Source organism: Thunnus thynnus, chromosome 3, assembly GCF_963924715.1.
Source record: "Thunnus thynnus chromosome 3, fThuThy2.1, whole genome shotgun sequence".
In the NCBI taxonomy this organism is placed as follows: domain Eukaryota; kingdom Metazoa; phylum Chordata; class Actinopteri; order Scombriformes; family Scombridae; genus Thunnus; species Thunnus thynnus.
In genome coordinates, this window is record NC_089519.1 from 38,248,445 (window position 1) to 38,266,228 (window position 17,784).

The 17,784-nt window shown below is 40.1% G+C and overlaps 2 protein-coding genes across 2 annotated transcripts in view; both read left to right on the plus strand.

The window, feature by feature from the left end:
- The first annotated feature begins 1,221 nt into the window (after window positions 1-1,221).
- LOC137180506 (NLR family CARD domain-containing protein 3-like) overlaps window positions 1,222-17,784 on the plus strand; it is a 28,199-nt gene continuing 11,636 nt past the window's right edge. Inside the window, exons 1-4 of the mRNA XM_067585894.1 lie at window positions 1,222-1,474; window positions 1,906-1,968; window positions 4,439-6,284; window positions 9,611-9,784. Coding sequence (XP_067441995.1) covers window positions 1,222-1,474; window positions 1,906-1,968; window positions 4,439-6,284; window positions 9,611-9,784 — 2,336 coding nt within the window. The remainder of the gene's footprint in view (window positions 1,475-1,905; window positions 1,969-4,438; window positions 6,285-9,610; window positions 9,785-17,784) is intronic.
- Window positions 12,117-14,549, plus strand: LOC137180639 (stonustoxin subunit beta-like). Its single transcript, XM_067585999.1, has 5 exons — window positions 12,117-12,137; window positions 12,263-12,448; window positions 12,714-12,742; window positions 13,619-13,665; window positions 13,824-14,549. The coding sequence occupies exons 1-5, from the start codon at window positions 12,117-12,119 to the stop codon at window positions 14,357-14,359; spliced, it is 819 nt and encodes a 272-aa protein (XP_067442100.1). The 3' UTR covers window positions 14,360-14,549.

Here is a 17,784-nt window from a genome sequence, read left to right on the forward strand (position 1 = left end):
AAGTGAAGGAAGCTTTTTACATTATAACAAACATATAATTATAACAAATAATATTCAAAATTCCATGTTTCTACTGTAATTAACATAGCAATTCTAACTCACATATATAAAATAATTAATAGGCTACACAATTACATTTATTTTAAACCACAAAATAGGTATAACAATGTAGGTGAATGAATTTAGTCTCTGTGCTGTTTTGTGTCGCAGAAGTCTCTGTGTCAGCTGCAGTAACAGGATGTGGTCGTTGGACAGATGAGAGACTAAATGTGTCAGTCACAACCACATTTCATGGGAACAGCGACACAACATACTGGTGAAGGTAAAGTTCCTGTTTGAGGTGTTATTACTCTTCATGTTGTGGCTGTCAGTTCTGCTCACTGGCTCATAAAGACTCCACAGATTCAGTTCTGTAAGTCTGCAGGAGAATCTACAATCAACAAGACTTCAGTCTGGATAAAGACAGCTGTTCACTGTGAGTGTTAAATACATTTCTATCTCTTCACTGCTTTAGGGAGTGGCCAACCTCATTAAAGCTAACCAACCTGCAGCATTAATGTCATTAAAATTGCTGAGACAGCGGACAGCGGAATTGAACTGCCGATCTTCCAATTAGTGGATGACTCAATCTACCTATTGAGCCACAGCTGCCCCATATAGTAAGAATGACTATAATTTAGTCATTCATTCATTTATTTTGCCATTTTGTTTGCAAATGCAGAATTCAGATGAACGAACAGTTGAAAGCATCCCAACAGTGTCAACATATGAATGGTTCAATTTATGAATTTTATTAAGGCAATTACTTCCCTGTTTTCTCGATATTTTTTTACTGTGAATCATGTAAAACTACTCTAGTGGAGTCCAAAAATAAAAATTAGAGCTGAAATGAGGTCCTCTTTAATCATTTCTATTGCTTCAGTGATCCAGCTATGTGTGTTGCATTTATAATTTTCCAATGTTTCTGGTAGGTGATGTTTGGACTCAAAAGCAAGACTCAGCAACAGAGCAGGTAAATAAAAGTTTAAATACACAGTTTAAATGTTTTTTGATTCAAGGCAGTCAAGTCAGCAGTCAACAGAATCCAAAAGGGAAGCAGGCTGGATCAGAGACTTAAACACAATGACCATGGGGGCACAAGAGAAAATCTGGCTGTGGACTAGTGTTTGTGGAAATAGCAAGTCCTTCATGTTGACAATATTCTGTGATTTTAACAGGATTATGACAAAGTTGGACCTGTTGAACACTCTGGAGGATTTGATAGAGAAGGAATTTGAGGACTTCAAGTGGTTCCTAAAGGATGAAAGTCTGGAAGGCCACCAAGCCATCAAAGCATCCCGGCTGGAGAAGGCAGAGAGACGGGACACCGTGGATCTGATGGTGCAGACCTACCAACTTCCTGGAGCTGTGGAGGTGACCAAGAATCTTTTAAAGAAGATCAACAGAAATGATCTGCTGCTGAGTTTATCAGAAGGTGAGTCACAGGAAGAGAGAAACATGATGTCACTGCCAGGTGAGAGATGTATTTTAATACTGGACCGATCTTATGCAAACAAGATAATAATTTGTTAGCACAAGATGCCATCTCTCACTGGCAACGTTTATATTTTTACAGTCTATGGTTTTGAACTATAGTAAATGAAATATGAAAAACTGGGAAACAACATTGCAATGGCAATGTACAATCATGGTGCACAGTGTAAAGATAACAGAAGAATCATACAGCTTTAAACTTAACATTTGAATCCGATGAGCCCTTAATGACTACAGCGCAGCTTCATCGCAATCAACTCAACAAGAAACCACATTGAAAGTTTGTGTTATATAATCAAGCATTGATTAACCCAATAATAACAGCAAGAAGTGTGATTGAAAAAATATATAATGTCTCCCTCTATGTCTCAGTGGATGTCAGTGATGCTGGAGAGACTTCAGAGAATAGAGGACCTTCCTCTTCTCAGACTGAAGGTAAAAGTGCTGTGCTCTCTGGTATGTATGGGAGAAAAACTGTTGTTTTTACGTTTACAATAATTAAGTGTAAGTTTTACTTTCTGTGTGAGACTTTATGACTCCATTATAACTGTGTTAAAGCAAAAGCAGGGGAACTTGCTGAGATTTTGTTGATTGTAGCATCCATAGGATATACTAACAAAAAGTGTGTTCAAACTGAACTGGAAGCAAATTTTCAAAGGGACAAAAGACAAAACTGACTCAAAAAAGACAGGACTGACTCACCTAGCTTGCATTAAGCCAACCCCAACACATTAATGGCCAGCACCAATAGGCCACACCAAATGCTCAATCCTAACCTCTGATAGGACAATACACATGTAGTGACAGTACATGTGTTGTTCAGCCTTTCTCTATGGTCTTGTAGCAGACCCATATCTTCGTTGATGAGACAGTGGTCATCAGCAAACAACAGTTTGTTCACAGTCTCAGGTTCTGGTTACGGGTTTGCCTCCTTGGTGATGCTGTCCATGTAGGTTATGAACATCAGTGGGGACAGCGCATATCCATCTGTGACACCTGATGTTACATCAAAGCAGTCAGTGTTCCCCTCTGGAGAGCACATGGCACTTTTGCTGTCTCTGTACATGGCCCTGATTTTGTCCAGTAGTGGGCCTTTGTCCAGTTGGTTATACAGTAGTTCAAACTAGTTCCACCTCAAGCTCCACCAGTATCTACAATCTAATAATGTATAGATCATACAGGATACTATATCAGTCACAAAATATTCCATTACAAGAAAAGTCCTGCATTCAAAATCCTACTAAAGGGACTTACATAAAGTGAGCAGTTTGATGTTTAGTGCCTTGCTGAAGAAGACTTTAATATATGAAACAGGAGAAGTCAGGGATCAAAACTCCAAACTGACAACCAAAGGCCCACTGGCTCTAACACCTGAGCTACAGCTGCCCATGTCTCCTGAATGAACAGGGTACAAGGTAACAAACAATGAACTGATTTGTTGGTTTTCAATTCAATTCAATTCAATTCAATTCCATTCAATTTTATTTATATAGCGCCAAATCATAACAAAAGTTATCTCACAGCACTTTTTACATAGAGCAGGTATAGCCCATACTCTTTATTTTACCTAGACCCAACATTCCCCCATTAGCAAGCACTTGGCGACAGCAGCAAGGAAAAACTCCCCTTTAATGAAAAGAAACCTCGAGCAGAACTGGGCTCTTGGTGGGTGGTCATCTGTCTTGACCGGTTGGGTTGAGACAAGAGGGAGGGAGGGAGAGAGAGCCATAGAGAAGCATAATAACAATAATAACAATAATAACAATAACGACGATAATAATAATAGAAATATGACTAATACTAATAAAAGCAGGTTTGGGCATCAAGCAGGACCGTGTCAGCACAGGTTCCCCATAGCCATGGTCCATCGGACTCTGCCATGCATAACTAGAGGGTCCATGACCATGATCCATAGGAACATGTGAGATGAGAAAGCACAAAAACCAAGAAGAAGCCAAGTTAGTAAGATGCATTAATGGTACATGAATGCATACAGATGGAGAGGAGGAGGAGGAGAGAGGAGCTCAGTGCACCATGAGAAGTCCCCAGGCAGTCTAGGCTGCTATAGCAGCATAACTAGGGACTAATCCAAGGCAAGCCTGACTGGTTCTAACTATAAGCTTTATCAAAAATGAAAGTTTTAGCCTACTTTTAAATGTAGAGAGGGTGTCTGCCCCCCCGACCAAATCTGGAAGATGGTTCCACAGGAGATGAGCCTGATTGCTAAAAGGTCTACCTCCCATTCTATTTTTGGAAACTCTAGAAACCACAAGTAAGCCTGCATTCTGGGAATACAGTGTTCTAGTGGGATAACCGGGTACTATGAGTTCTTTAAGATAAGATGGTGCCTGACCATTAAAGGCTTTGTAGGTGAGGAGAAGTGATAACACATACTAAGTGTTATCAATTCTTAGCTGGACAACAGACACTACAACAATTATAAACTGGAAAAGTCTGCTCCATGAGTCTGAAAAGCAGCATAGTTAGAGCACAGAGTGAGATGTCTGTTCTCCCTCTTTCTCTTTGCTATAAACACATGTAACACTAGCTGTTAGCATGCAGCTGCTCTTATTTCTACCAGGGTCTCAGTGCTTGTTCTCTGCAGAAACTCTGCTGCTCTCTGCCTGCTCAACCTTCTTTCAGTTAGTCAGCGGGTTGCTCTGATAGCTGCAGCCTCGCATTCAAACACACGTGCTCTCTCTCTCAACCACACAGTCGCTATGTACTGAGCCATTCAGTAAAGGGGCTATGTTACTTGTTTGACACATTTTAGTTTAGGAAACATCTTAAAATACTTTTCTTTCATAAAATCCCTGATGTGTAGGCCCGGCAGGGGGTCAACCATGCCTTTACTGCTTTTTGTGAGAAAAAGACATCTAGTATGTTTTTTCTATTTGTCACACAGATGTGATGGTTCCAGTACCAGAGCCACAACCCATCTCCTATTACCAACACATGCTTCAGTCAAACCTCCAGGATAAGTTTATGTGTGCACAAGAGGGGTGGGCACAGAAAAAAGATGAGCAACGTCTGGATGATGTCTACACAGAGCTGTACATCACAGCCGGGGGGGACATACACATCAACACACAGCATGAGGTCAGACAGATTGAAAGGGCAGGGAAGCTAGCAGAAACACTTAAACCCAGTGACATTTTTAGAATCCCCACTGGAAGATATAAACCCATAAGAACAGTTCTGACTAATGGAAATGCAGGAATTGGCAAAACATTTCTTGTGCAAAAGTTTGTGTTGGATTGGGCTGAAGGAAGAGCCAATCAAGATGTGCATCTCATTTTCCCCTTTACCTTCCGTCAGCTGAATTTACTAAAGGGAGAAAAGTTTCGTTTGGCAGAGCTCATTCATGAATGCATCAGGGAGACCAGAGACATCAAGGAGGAGGCTCTTAATCACATCTTTACAACTCTACAGATGTCAGGAAACACCAACTATGACAAGAGTAAATTCAAACTTCTTTTTGTGTTTGATGGGCTGGATGAGAGCCGCCTTCATCTGAACCTTAATGTCAATGATATTGGCTATCTCGACATAACAAAGTCAACTGAAGTGGAAGTCCTGCTGAGGAAACTCATCAACAGAAAAGAGTTTTGCTCAGCACGTATCTGGATAACCACACGACCTGCAGCTGCTTATCAGATCCCTCGAGACTTTGTTGATAGCATGACAGAGGTCAGAGGGTTCACTGACCCACAAAAGGAGGAGTACTTCAGGAAAAGATTCAGAGATGAGGAGCAGGCCAGCACAATCATCTCCCACATCAAGACATCACCTAGTCTCCACATCATGTGCCACATGCCAGTCTTCTGCTGGATCACTGCTACAGTTCTGGAGGATGTGTTGAAAAGCAGAGAGGGAGGAGAGCTGCCCAAAACCCTGACTGAGATGTACACAGAATTCCTGGTGTTTCAGATTGAACAGACAAAACAAAAATATGGCCCAGAAAAGTGCATTCAGTATATTAAGTCATTAGCAAAACTGGCTTTCCACCAGCTGGAAAAGGGCAACCTGATCTTCTATGAGAGAGACCTGAGAGAGAGTGGAATTAATTTCAATGAGGCCTCAGTGTGCTCAGGAGTGTTCACACAGATCTTTAAAGAAGAGCGTGGGAAGAAGGATGACAAAAAGATGTTCAGCTTTGTCCATCTGAGTGTTCAGGAGTTTTTGGCAGCTTTTTATGTAGAGAAGTCTCTCATTAACAGACACAAGAATGTCATGTCTGAGCCAGGGCAAACTTGTGGCAAAAATGTACGAATGATTTTCAGCAAAACATCGATGAGAGAGCTCCACAGGTATGCTATTGACAAGGCCTTACAGAGTCCAAATGGACACCTGGACTTGTTCCTCCGCTTCCTCCTGGGTCTTTCACTACAGACCAATCATAATCTCTTACAAGGGCTACTAAAAAAGAAAAGAAGCTCACAGACAAGTCAGAAAACAGTTGAGTATATTAAGGAGAAGATCAGTGAGAATCTTTCTGCAGACAGAAGCATCAATCTGTTCCACTGTCTGAATGAACTGAATGATCATTCTCTAGTGGAGGAGATCCAACAGTACCTGAGTTCAGGAAGTCTCTCCACAGATGAACTGTCTCCTGCTCAGTGGTCAGCTCTGGTCTTCATTTTACTGTCATCAGAAAAAGATCTGGATGTGTTTGACCTGAAGAAATACTCTGCTTCAGAGGAGGGTCTTCTGAGGCTGCTTCCAGTGGTCAAAGCCTCCAACAAAGCTCTGTAGGTGCACAGAAAACTGCAGATACTAACTGTATCACCTGTAGAGTTGATCCCAGCTAATGAAAGTAGAGCTTTAGTCAATCTGCCTTGGCTGCCTTGCCAAAGTTTTAATCTGCCTTGACTGGTTGAGTTGAGAGAAAAAGAAGGGAGGGCGAGAGGAAAGAGACACAGAAAAGCATAACAACAACAACAACAATAATAATAATAATAACAACAACAATAATAACAATAATAGTGGGAGAAGACAAGTCAAGGAAGTACCCCCATAGGACCATGCTACCATCTCCGCACCATCCCACAACCATGGCCCACAACTCAGATTTTCCTGTGAGACTAGAAAGCACAGAAACTCTGGGTAAGAACATACAATAATGGTACATGAATGCGTACAGATGGAGAGAAGGAGAGAGGAGCTCAGTGCATCATGGAAAGTTCCCTGGCAGTCTAGGTCTATAGCAGCATAACTAAGGGCTGTTTCAAGGCAAGGCTGGCCAGTCCTAACTATAAGCTTTATCAAAAAGAATCATTTTAAGCTTACTCAGCTTAAGCTTAAGCTAAACGTAGAAAGGGTGTCTTCCCCCAGACCGAATCTGGAAGATGGTTCCACAGGAGAGGGCCCTGCTAGCTGAAGGTTCTGCCTCCCATTCTACTTTTGGAGACTCTAGGAACCACAAGTAAGCCTGCATTCTAGAAGCAGAGTGTTCTCGTGGGATAATAGGGTACTATAGGCTCTTAAAGATACGATGGTGCCTGACCATTAAGGGCTTTGTAGGTGTGGAGAAAGATTTTAAATTCTATTCTGGATTTTACAGGAAGCCAATGCAGCAAAGCTAAAATGGGACGCATTTTATCTCTTTTTTTTCAGTACATATGCAGCTGCATTCTGGACCAGCTGGAGAGTCGTTAGAGACTTATTAGGGCAGCCTGATAAAGAATTGCAATAATCCAGCCTAGAAGTAACAAATGCGTGGACTAATTTTTCTGTATCTTTTTGAGACAGGATGTGCCTGTTTTTTGCAATATCATCTAGGTGAAAAGGGCAGTCCTTGAAATTTGTTTTATGTGGGAGTTAAAGGACATATCCTGACCAAAGATAACTCCCAGATTCCTTACGGTGGTGCTGGAGGCCAGGGTAATGCCATTCAGAGTAGCTATATCATTAGATTATGTGTTTCTAAGGTGTTTAGAGCCAAGCACAATAACCTCAGCTTTGTTTGAATTTGGTGGCAAAGAATTGCAGGTCATCCAGGTCTAAATGTCTGGATGATTAGAGGATGTTTAGTTAACTGATAACTGACTCTGTGTCTAACTTTTGCATGCATGGAGGATTCTTTGTTAACATGTACAAACTGAAATCAATCTGATAAATAGGGTTTAAACCAGCTTAATGCAGTTCCTTTAATGCCAATTAAATGTTCCACTCTCTGTAATAAGATGTGATGGTCAATGGTGTCAAATGCAGCACTATGATCTAACAAGACAAGTACAGAAAGAAGTCCTTTGTCTGATGCATTTAGGAGATCATTTGTAAGTTTAACCAATGCTGTCTCTGTGCTATGATGTGCTCTGAATCCTGACTGAAAATCCTCAAATAAACTATTGTTATGTAGAAAGTCAAACAATTGATTGTTGACTGCTTTCTCAAGGATCTTAGACAGAGAGGGAAAATTAGACATAGGTCTATAGTTGGCTAAAACTGAACCTGAAACCTGAATCAAGAGTAGGCTTTTTAAGAAGAAGTTTAATTACAGCTACCTTAAAGGACTGTGGTACATAGCCTGTTGCTAAAGACAGATTGATCATATCTAGTGAGGAAGTGCTAACCAAGGGTAAGACTTCTTTAAGCAGCCTAGCTGGGATGGGGTCTAAGAGACAGGTTGATGGTTTAGATGAAGAAATAATTGAAGTTAGTTTGGGAGGATCAATTACAGAAAAACAGTCCAAATATATTTTACAGCTGATTCTAAGGTTCCTATGTTCGGGGATAAATGGGTGCCTGTTGAGGGCAGGACGTGATGAATTTTGTCTCTAAGGAAAATCCAGAATCCAAATTGTGGCCATGGCTGTGGGGATGGTGGCATGTTCCTGTGAGTGTCCTACCTGGTCACTTTCTCCTGTCATCATTGCTATTATTATTACTAGTCATATATCTATTATTATTATCATCATTGTTATTGTTATTATTGTTGTCATTATGCTTCTCTGTGTCTCTCTCCCCTCCCCCCCACCTTCTTTCTCTCTCAACTCAACCAGTCAAGGCAGATGGCTGCCCACCTAGAGTTCTACTTGAGATTTCTTCACGATAAAGGCAAGTTTTTCCTTGCCACTGTCACCAAGTGCTTGTTCATGTGGGAATTGTTGGGTATATAAATAGAGAGTATGGTCTAGACCATAGACTATATAAAAATATGGACATAGTTACCGTGACGTCACCTGTTGGTTTCTTAAGAGCGGTTTTGAAGCTCAAAGCGAGCTGCTCCGGTCGTCACCATCTTGGCAGCGCATGACGCTGCCTAACTCCCAGCCAATCAAAAATGGGCAAAGAGGCGGGCCGAATGGCTGAAACAAGCTACTGCACTCCGCAACTAGCAGCTGGCGGACCTGTCACTCAAAGCAGCCATGTCCTCCATTATGCATAACTTTATGGCTTAATAAAATGTAAACGGGTGAGTTATAAAAAGATTCACCCCCCGTACAGTTGTCATGAAAGGGGAAATTAGCTATAGAGGCCAAAATGTTTTTTTGTATCAGGCTGTAAACACGTTTATTTCTGCTGTAAAATTGGGCATTTTAACATGGGGGTCTATAGGAAATGACTCGCTTTTGCAGCCAGCCTCAAGTGGCCATTCAATGAACTGCAGTTTTTGGCACTTCCACATTGGCTTCATTTTACAGCCCCAGAGGTTGCTGCTTGGTCTAGACCTGCTCAATGTGAAAAGTGCCATGAGATAACTTTTGTTATGATTTGGTTCTATATAAATAAAATTGAGTTGAATTGAATCTAATAGTTAGAATTTTATCATTAAAGAAGCTCATGAAGTAATTACTACTGAGAGCTATAGGAGACATTCATTATATTGTTTCATTGTATACTGTTGTTATTATACCTCTTCTGATGAATGCATTTTGTTTAAGTTACTGTGATAAAAAAGGTGTGACATTCATTTTTGAAGTAATGACTCAATTTACTTGATTAAAATTCTCTTAATTGACCAAGATCCTTATGACTTATATATAGAGAGAAAGCAACTCTAACGTTGTGTTTTTTTACTTTGTAAACAGCAGAAATGTGTCAGTGTTTGTCTTTATCACTAACTCTCTTTTAGGTTGAGTGGCTGTAATCTGTCAGAGAGAAGCTGTGCAGCTCTGTCCTCAGTTCTCAGCTCCCAGTCCTCTAGTCTGAGAGAGCTGGATCTAAATAACAACGACCTGCAAGATTCAGGGGTGAAGCTGTTGTCTGTTGGACTGGAGAGCCCAAACTGTACACTGGATACTCTCAGGTCAGATCTCACTGTGATGCTTTTGTGTAACACTGTGTACCTCAAACATTAAATGGTGTATAGTCAAGTATTTGTATTGCATGAAACATACAATATGTGATATGGCCTCATAATTAGAGTAAAATTCATTTTCACAACTATAGTCATTACTTTAAGTGCAATAAAACGTTTTTGAATAAGAGACATTTATCAAATCATGCATGCCTTTGCATAAATGCAATATTTTCATCTGTAATAGTGGCCACAGTCTCCCATCCATCGTCAATATTTTTACACAGCCATAGGACACTTGTCAGGTTAATAGCCAATTGTTATGAACAAGCTGAAACAACTGTATGTAGTCCGCGCTCAGACTTATGGATATCTCGTTTTCCCAGGGACAGTAAAAAGAGCACCAAGGACACAACAGTACGGTGTCTGGGACAATTCCGGGACAGTAGAAAAAACATCTAAGTAAATTTTGAAATAGGTGTTATTTGAATAAATTGACCACATATGGGAATGTAAATGGTTACTTTCTTGCCTGAAAATATGTTAACACTTGATAAAGTGACATTTACAGTGAAAATATAACTTTTAGCCTGGTGCAATTTAATCTAACCCATGATGGCATCGCTGCAGGTGTTACACCATATTTGTTGACCCATCACATTCTGTGACCTGCCCTGATATTCATATCACTCCTCATGCCCAAACAAACCTAACCAACACTGCAGGTCACAGAATCTATTGGGTCAGCAAATATGTTGAATCATCTCTAAAGTTAAACTTAGTTATTACGTAGTGTATTACCTTCACTTGAGCTTTAACAGCGGGATGGTGATATCAAAGATGCATTAAGCCTGAGGTGTTAGATCCTTTAGCAGCAACTTCTCTTCAGCAAGTTTTACAAATTGGAGATCCTTCTCTTTGAACAACCCCCTGGCTATTCTTTATGTATCCAAAATGCTTCTTTGATGGGTCCCTCAGCCATTGTCAGAACACTTCTTGTCTCCTTTAGTTAATATAGCGCCCCTCAAATATAAATGAGAGGAGTTGCTCTCATGACAGCATGTGTAACTTTGTGTTCCTGAACTTGTTGCATCACAGAATTTTAAGCTGGTACACCAGGTTCCATCTGCAGTCTGCTGGTTGCACTTATGGACAAATTTTAATTTTGTTTAATTTTCCTCACAGTACAACACACAAAATAACATACCATACTGTCAATTTTTTGTGAAAATGCAATTAATAGTGAAATTGGTTAATCCTGCATTCCTAGTGTGTGAGTGTGTCTGTATGTGTGTGTGTGTCTTCAGACTGTCAGGCTGCCTGGTCACAAAGGAAGGCTGTGCTTCTCTGGCCTCAGCTCTGAGATCCAACCCTTCCTATCTGAGAGTGCTGGATCTGAGCTACAATCATCCAGGAAAGTCAGGAGTGAAGCTGCTTTCTGCTGGACTTAAGTATCCATATTGCAGACTGGACACTCTCAGGTATGAACAGACAACAAGAGCTCACACACTGTTTCTCTGTCACACTGACATGCTGAGGACTGTTGGTTGACAGTCTGTACCAGCAGCACTGCTGATAACAGTTGAGACATAACTGATGTACAGAGAATCCCTGTCCCTACTGAGACTGACATCCAAACTAATATCAGACCAGGATCATGTGCTAATCAAGTACCAGCACCTACCATACACCTCATTCCTGTTTTTACTGCAAATTAGAGCTAAATGATCTTATTGTATGCCTTTATCTCATTCATTCTATGATCTTATTCTTGCCTGACAATAATCCTGATGTATATGTGTGCAGAGAGATCTATTACATCAAACCACGCACTCCCAATCTCTCCCTCAACTGCATCAACAAATGATAAGTGTTTGTTAACAAAAATCAGTGAAACAATAATCTTTGTACGGAACAACAAAAATGAGTTTAATTAAAGATTAATTAATTTTTAATTTAACAGTTCAGCCTGTAATATGAAAAATTAGCCTAATTGGTTCACTAGTTCCTAAACAAGGGATATTTTACCTGTGTTAGTTCAGGTCACGTTGCATGGAACTTCAGATCACTGTCAGCACATTCTGGTTTGAATGTCTGATTGTGTCAAATAGAATCTACGCATTTACCTATCTGTGTTGTCGAGGAAGGCCCCCTCCGACCTTGGTTACCATGGCAATGCTGATTTACCCTTTACCAGAGAGGCCTCTGCTTTTTCCAAAACATCACAGAGGGTTCTGGAGTCTCAAGGAGAGGAAAGAATGTCTCCTTTCTGCTTAAGAATTACAGTGTCACCTCAAGGCCCAGACTTGATCCAATGTAACCCAATTTGTAACCCCTAAAGATGGAAAATTCCATAACAGAGGTGAGACATATACTTCGCCCTGGAGGTGCTGGCGGCAAGGATGTTGTCTAGATAGATGAATAGGAAAGGCAGGTCCCTCAGCATTGTGTCTATGAGGTGCTTTTGAGGCTGAATGGCATTCGCAGGAACTCAAACAGGTGAACTGTGCTCACTGCCGTCTTAGAGACATCCAACAGATCAATGGGCACCTGGTTGTAGCTACAGATGAGGTCCACCTTGGAGAATATAACCCTACCAGCCAGATGGGCAGGAAAGTCCTGAATGTGCGGGCCCAGGTCGTGGTCAGGCGTCATCGCATCATTGAGCCAGTGGTAATCGTGCCATGCGCCTGCTTCCCTGTTCTCAACAATGTGTTGCTATTTACAGCAGTCTCTTTCTCTGTCAGACAGGAGCTGTTACTGCTTCCCTGCTGGAAGAAGCAGCAGCAGTAGCTTCAGCGCAAGCTGGACAAATACTCACAAAACACCAACAGTATGAGTGACGCTGAGGCGGCCAGCTGGGTGGAGAGGAAGAGGAGGCACCTGCACCATGACTTGCTCTCCCCCGCTGCCTCCATTGTCTCTCCCTCTCTCTTAGCTCTCCTCATTTGACTGTGGTACCATGTGGTAACATTTATTTGAATTAATTTTAGTAATTGCTGCCACACAGCACTACATGATAATCTCCAGCAGTCAGCCAAAACAGCAGCCTTCCAATCAACTTGGCAAATGAAAAGAAAAGATAACCTTGATAGGAGGTGGACACTACTTTAACAATATAAGATAGTTTATAGTTTGACATTTTATTTATCATGGTTGTGGTTAGTAATTCTTTCAAGTAAAGAGCTAATACGTTTAGATGTAATTATCTCTATAATAAGTGTAATAAAATATAATGTCTTGTAGCATTTTGTCTGTCATGCTTTCGCATTTATACGTCACACATATATAGCTTTGGTAATGTTATGACACATAGTTACAATTTTAAGCAGTACAGTGTGATACAAACCAGTTAATTGTGAAACAGTTTTTAAAGCTTCAAGACTCCAATCTCTAATATGGTGGACAAAGACACATATATATGATTAAATGTAAACAAAAGTTTATTAACCTGATCCGGATTTTATCCAGATATAAGACTTGAAATGATGAGTGTACATGGGACCAGAGTGCAACTGAGCAGCTAAGCAGAATCAGAAAAGTGGCAATATCATAGTGATGTGCAGAAAAGTTTTTTCAATTGGAAAAAATCCCCAAAATCAACCAGAATAACCAGTGATGCAGCATCCAATTGTTCTGAGAGTGAATTAGTTAAATTAAATAAGAGAATAAGGCAACAGGTAGTGTGATCAGTGATGATGTGATCCAGTTTGAACCCTGCAGACCTCTGAGGTCGGTCAGCTCTGATGCCTCTTTACAGAATCCAAACATGCTGAAGCTGCTTTTATGTGTTTATAAATCCAGCTGAAACTTCTGATGGTTCATCTTTGTTTTTTCCTGCAGGGTGGATCATTGTGGGGAGCAGAGACTGAAACCTGGTGTGAGGAAGTGTAAGTATGTGTTCACTTTGATTCATGAAAACAAGGCAGCACATGTTAAAGTAGTTTAAATCAAAAGCTTGTTTATCTGCATTCAATTCTCAGTTTGAAAGAGAAAGATGAGTTATTATAAAGTTTACTGCTTTATTGTGTCTTGTTCTCTTCATCAGATGCCTGTGAACTCACACTGGACACAAACACAGTAAACAAATACCTCAAACTGTCTGACAACAACAGGAAGGTGACAGCAGTGACAGGGGAGCAGCCATATCCTGATCATCTGGAGAGATTTGACTACTGGGAACAGCTGTTGTGTAGAGATGGTCTGACTGGTCGCTGTTACTGGGAGGTCAAGTGGAGAGGAGAGGTTCTTATATCAATGAGTTACAGAGGAATCAGAAGGAAAGAAAACAGCACTGACTGCAGGTTTGGAGGGAATAATCAGTCCTGGAGTCTGAGGTGCTCTGATGGTGGTCATTACTCTGTCTGGCACAATAACACAAGAACAGACCTCCCCTCCTCCTCCTCCTCTGTCTCTAACAGAGTAGGAGTGTATGTGAACTATCCTGCTGGCACTCTGTCCTTCTACAGAGTCTCCTCCGACACACTGATCCACCTCCACACCTTCAACACCACATTCACTGAACCTCTGTATCCTGGGTTCTGGTTCTGGTCTGGTTCTTCAGTGTGTCTGTGTTCACTGTAGGAGGAAGAGTCTCCTCCTGTGTAGAGAAACACTCACACTGATGATAAACACATTTTTTATCAGTCATATAAATCCACTCAGACAAAAATCTCATACAAAATCTATGAGTCTAAGTCTCCATTTTTTTTGTTTTGGTGAATGCAATGTGTGTCCATGATTTTAAATGCTGAGAGATATGAGAATATGTTTTCAAGATTTTAGTTTTCTTTTTTTAAACTTTGCAGTCTGAAAATGTTTTCATATAATAAAAGAATAAAAAAAAGTATGTATATCCACTAAAATGAGGTTCCACACATGTACATACGTTTTTTTCAAACAAATGTGCCAATAATTTTATGTTGTAGAAATATGATTCCTTAGTTTTTGTAAATGAGATGTTATTAGAAAATAAACCAGTGATATATTGAACCAGACAGTCACATTCTTTCTTGTTTATCTGTATTGGAAGGTTAAAATATTTTTAATTTTTTACTAATCTTCTGATCCTATAAGACATCTGTCCCCAGGAATTTAGGTTGAATTGATTGAGCAATGATATTATTTTGTTTGATCAGATCTGTGTTTACCACATGACCACATGGCCCATACAAACACAAACAAGTCAAGGGACACTGATAAGACAGAGAATTAATGAATGTCATTCTGGCATAATGTAATCATAATGTGAACATTATTGTCAATGTTGGCTGTGATGTGTGTGTGTGTGTGTGTGTGTGTGTGTGTGTGTGTGTGTGTGTGTGTGTGTGTTTGTGTCTACAAGTTTGAATTTTGAAGCTGTACTGCAAGAGGGAAACGGAGAAAAAATGAATATTGTTGCTCCCTGTGCTAATTCTTTTAAAGCTCCATAATATCTGTATACTCCTGTCAGGGTTTTTCATGAGGTGTAAACTTCTCTTCTGCAGGTTTAAATGTGTAGCTGAACATAATGCATGCTTGCTCTGAGCCTTGGTTTTTATATATCAAAGATCATCATCTCTAAGTGGGTTTTTACAATCAGATTTTTCTCTGGAATTCTTTTTTCAAGATCAACAGCGTTTAGTATTGCATCTTTAAGTTTGTACCACGCAGTAATGTTGTTGTTCGGTGAGAACCTTTTCCTGTTGTAATGCTCCTTTTAGCTTATGTAATGGCCCTCACATGATTTGCTACATATTCTCCCTTTCCTAGGCAGACTTCTATTTCTTTTTGGGTAGATAGATCTTTTAGCTGGTTGATGCTTTCTTTGTACTCTGGTGTCACTGCTTTTCCAGTCTCTGTTATATCAAATCCTAGAAATTTCAGTAAATGTTTAGCTATCTCACATATTTTGAAACCTGCTTCAATGAGGCAAATGATAACTTTTTTCAGTAGATCCAAATGTTCCTCTTCACTGTCATTTGTAAAATATACATCATCAATGTAGATCTTAACGGGGAGCCCCTCTAAGATGTCTTTTACTACAGATTAAATGACATTGGGTGCAGAAGACAAACCTTGTACTAGTCTCTTCCATCCATAGCTGTGCCTTTTCCAAGTAAATGCAGTTTTTGCTGTTGAAGCTGGACACATTGGAATGGACCAAAAACTATTTGCCAAATCAAGAGTAGTTTAAAGCAAAAAAAAATATGAACCAATCTCCAGGTTTCATCTGTTTTTTTCACTCCCATAATAGGTGTGTTTGTGTCAGCATTTTCAAGGCGAGTTATTAAATCTAGTTTCCCTAGTTCCTCAATCGTCTTGCTCAACGCTTCTATGCACTCAGGAGGAAGCGGATGTTGTGGTTGTCGAGGGGGGACGCCCCCTCGAATGGTGTGCCAGAGTCATTTTTGAAACAAGAGGGATTCATTAACTCCAAAATTTCTTTTAAGTTATCTTTGAATTGGGTGTTGCTTTCTTCCACTAATTTACATTTTAATGCATCATTATCAATTTCTTTCATCCACTTAAATGGTATAGGTTCGCCATGATCTATATCTTTTAAGGAAACTAAAGCTTTTTCTGCTTGGACTCCTGTGAGTACTCCACGTTAAGCATTTCCTAATCCTATGTGTTTTTGTCTACCAGTTAACTCTTCTTCAGGAAAACAACTGATATGAGCACCTGTGTCCAAAACAAATTCCTCACCGTTAATGTTAGTATTTAACTGTGACTCTGCCTCAAAAGCTTTAGTTGCTATTTTGTACAAGATGGGTCTTTCATCTTTAGAGATGCTCACCGTTCCTAGTTTTTTGAAGATTGTGCCTCTTGTGGAGCTCTAGTGATTTTTTGCGCTTCCTGAATGGCTTTTTTTCTGATCTAGTGGGAGATTTGCCCATTCTATCTTCAGTGTAACTTCTAACTTGCAGAGTTTGTGGGGGTTTTTGAGATTTTTCATCAGTTAATTGTTGATATTTCCCCTGCTTGAATGCTCTAGGCTGATTCCTGCCCTGGCGATATACATCCTGCCTGACTGGATATGCTGCTTTAGACAGATTCTGTCCTCTCTGTCCCGGGTATTGATGTCTCTCATTTCTCTTTTTTCGAGCGATCTCTCACCTGCTGCATCTCGGATTTATCTATCGTGATCATCATCTACTGGGCATTGTGGACGGACGGGAATAATCAATATTCCTGCATTGTCTACGGGAACAAATTGCCCTACTCTCATTGTAGATACTCTGAGGTCATGCTCCGAATTCTCAATATGTTTTTAAATTAGAATAAAGCTTCCTCTTCTTTCTAGTTTTGACACAGTGTGAGCATTTTGAGCTGCAGATGGCTGCTCTGTGTTATCTTTTCTTTGAGTGAGAGAAGGGGCGGTTAACTTCCTCATTTCGGCTTGTGGCTGCTTGGTCTGAGATGGGTGCTGTATCACTGACTGTCTCTCTGGCTTCATGTGAGTTCAACTGAAAATCTGTTAAATCATTTGGTACTATTTGCCATCTAACTGAAGATTTGGTATCTGCAGTTTTAGGTGAATATTCTCTTGATGTCCCATACAATATTATTATTATTATTATTGTTATTATTATTATTATTATTATTATTATTATTATTATTATTATTATTATTATTATTATTGTGTCCTTGGTTTATCTGAAAGGTGCTTAAAATCAAATTTACTATCATTATTGTTTGCTGCCTATGTTTTGACCTGCCTTAGATGTTTGTCTCTTACATTTAGATTTGTTCAGTTTAGACTTCTGTGTTTTCTTTCTAGTGGTGTCGATCCAGACAGATTTGGTTCTATGTGTCCATGGTTTGAGATATTTGTCTCCATCCTGATACGATGCAGGTGAATAAATTTAGTGTCTCTGTGCTGTTTAGATGTGTTGCAGCAGTCTGTGTGTCAGCTACAGTAACAGGATGTGGTCACTGAACAGATGAGAAAAAAAAAACTTAAATAGGCCAAAGTCACACCCACATTTCATGAGTGTAGTGACACAACATACTGGTCGGCTTTTAAC

Excerpts from the sequence above, each read along its gene's own strand:
- LOC137180639 (XM_067585999.1), top strand. The coding sequence starts at position 12,117 with ATGGAAAATTCCATAACAGAG. Across the intron at positions 12,743-13,618 it reads TTTGACTGTGGTACCATGTG|GGTGGATCATTGTGGGGAGC; the intron begins GTAACATTTATT and ends TTTTTCCTGCAG. Across the intron at positions 13,666-13,823 it reads GAAACCTGGTGTGAGGAAGT|ATGCCTGTGAACTCACACTG; the intron begins GTAAGTATGTGT and ends TCTCTTCATCAG.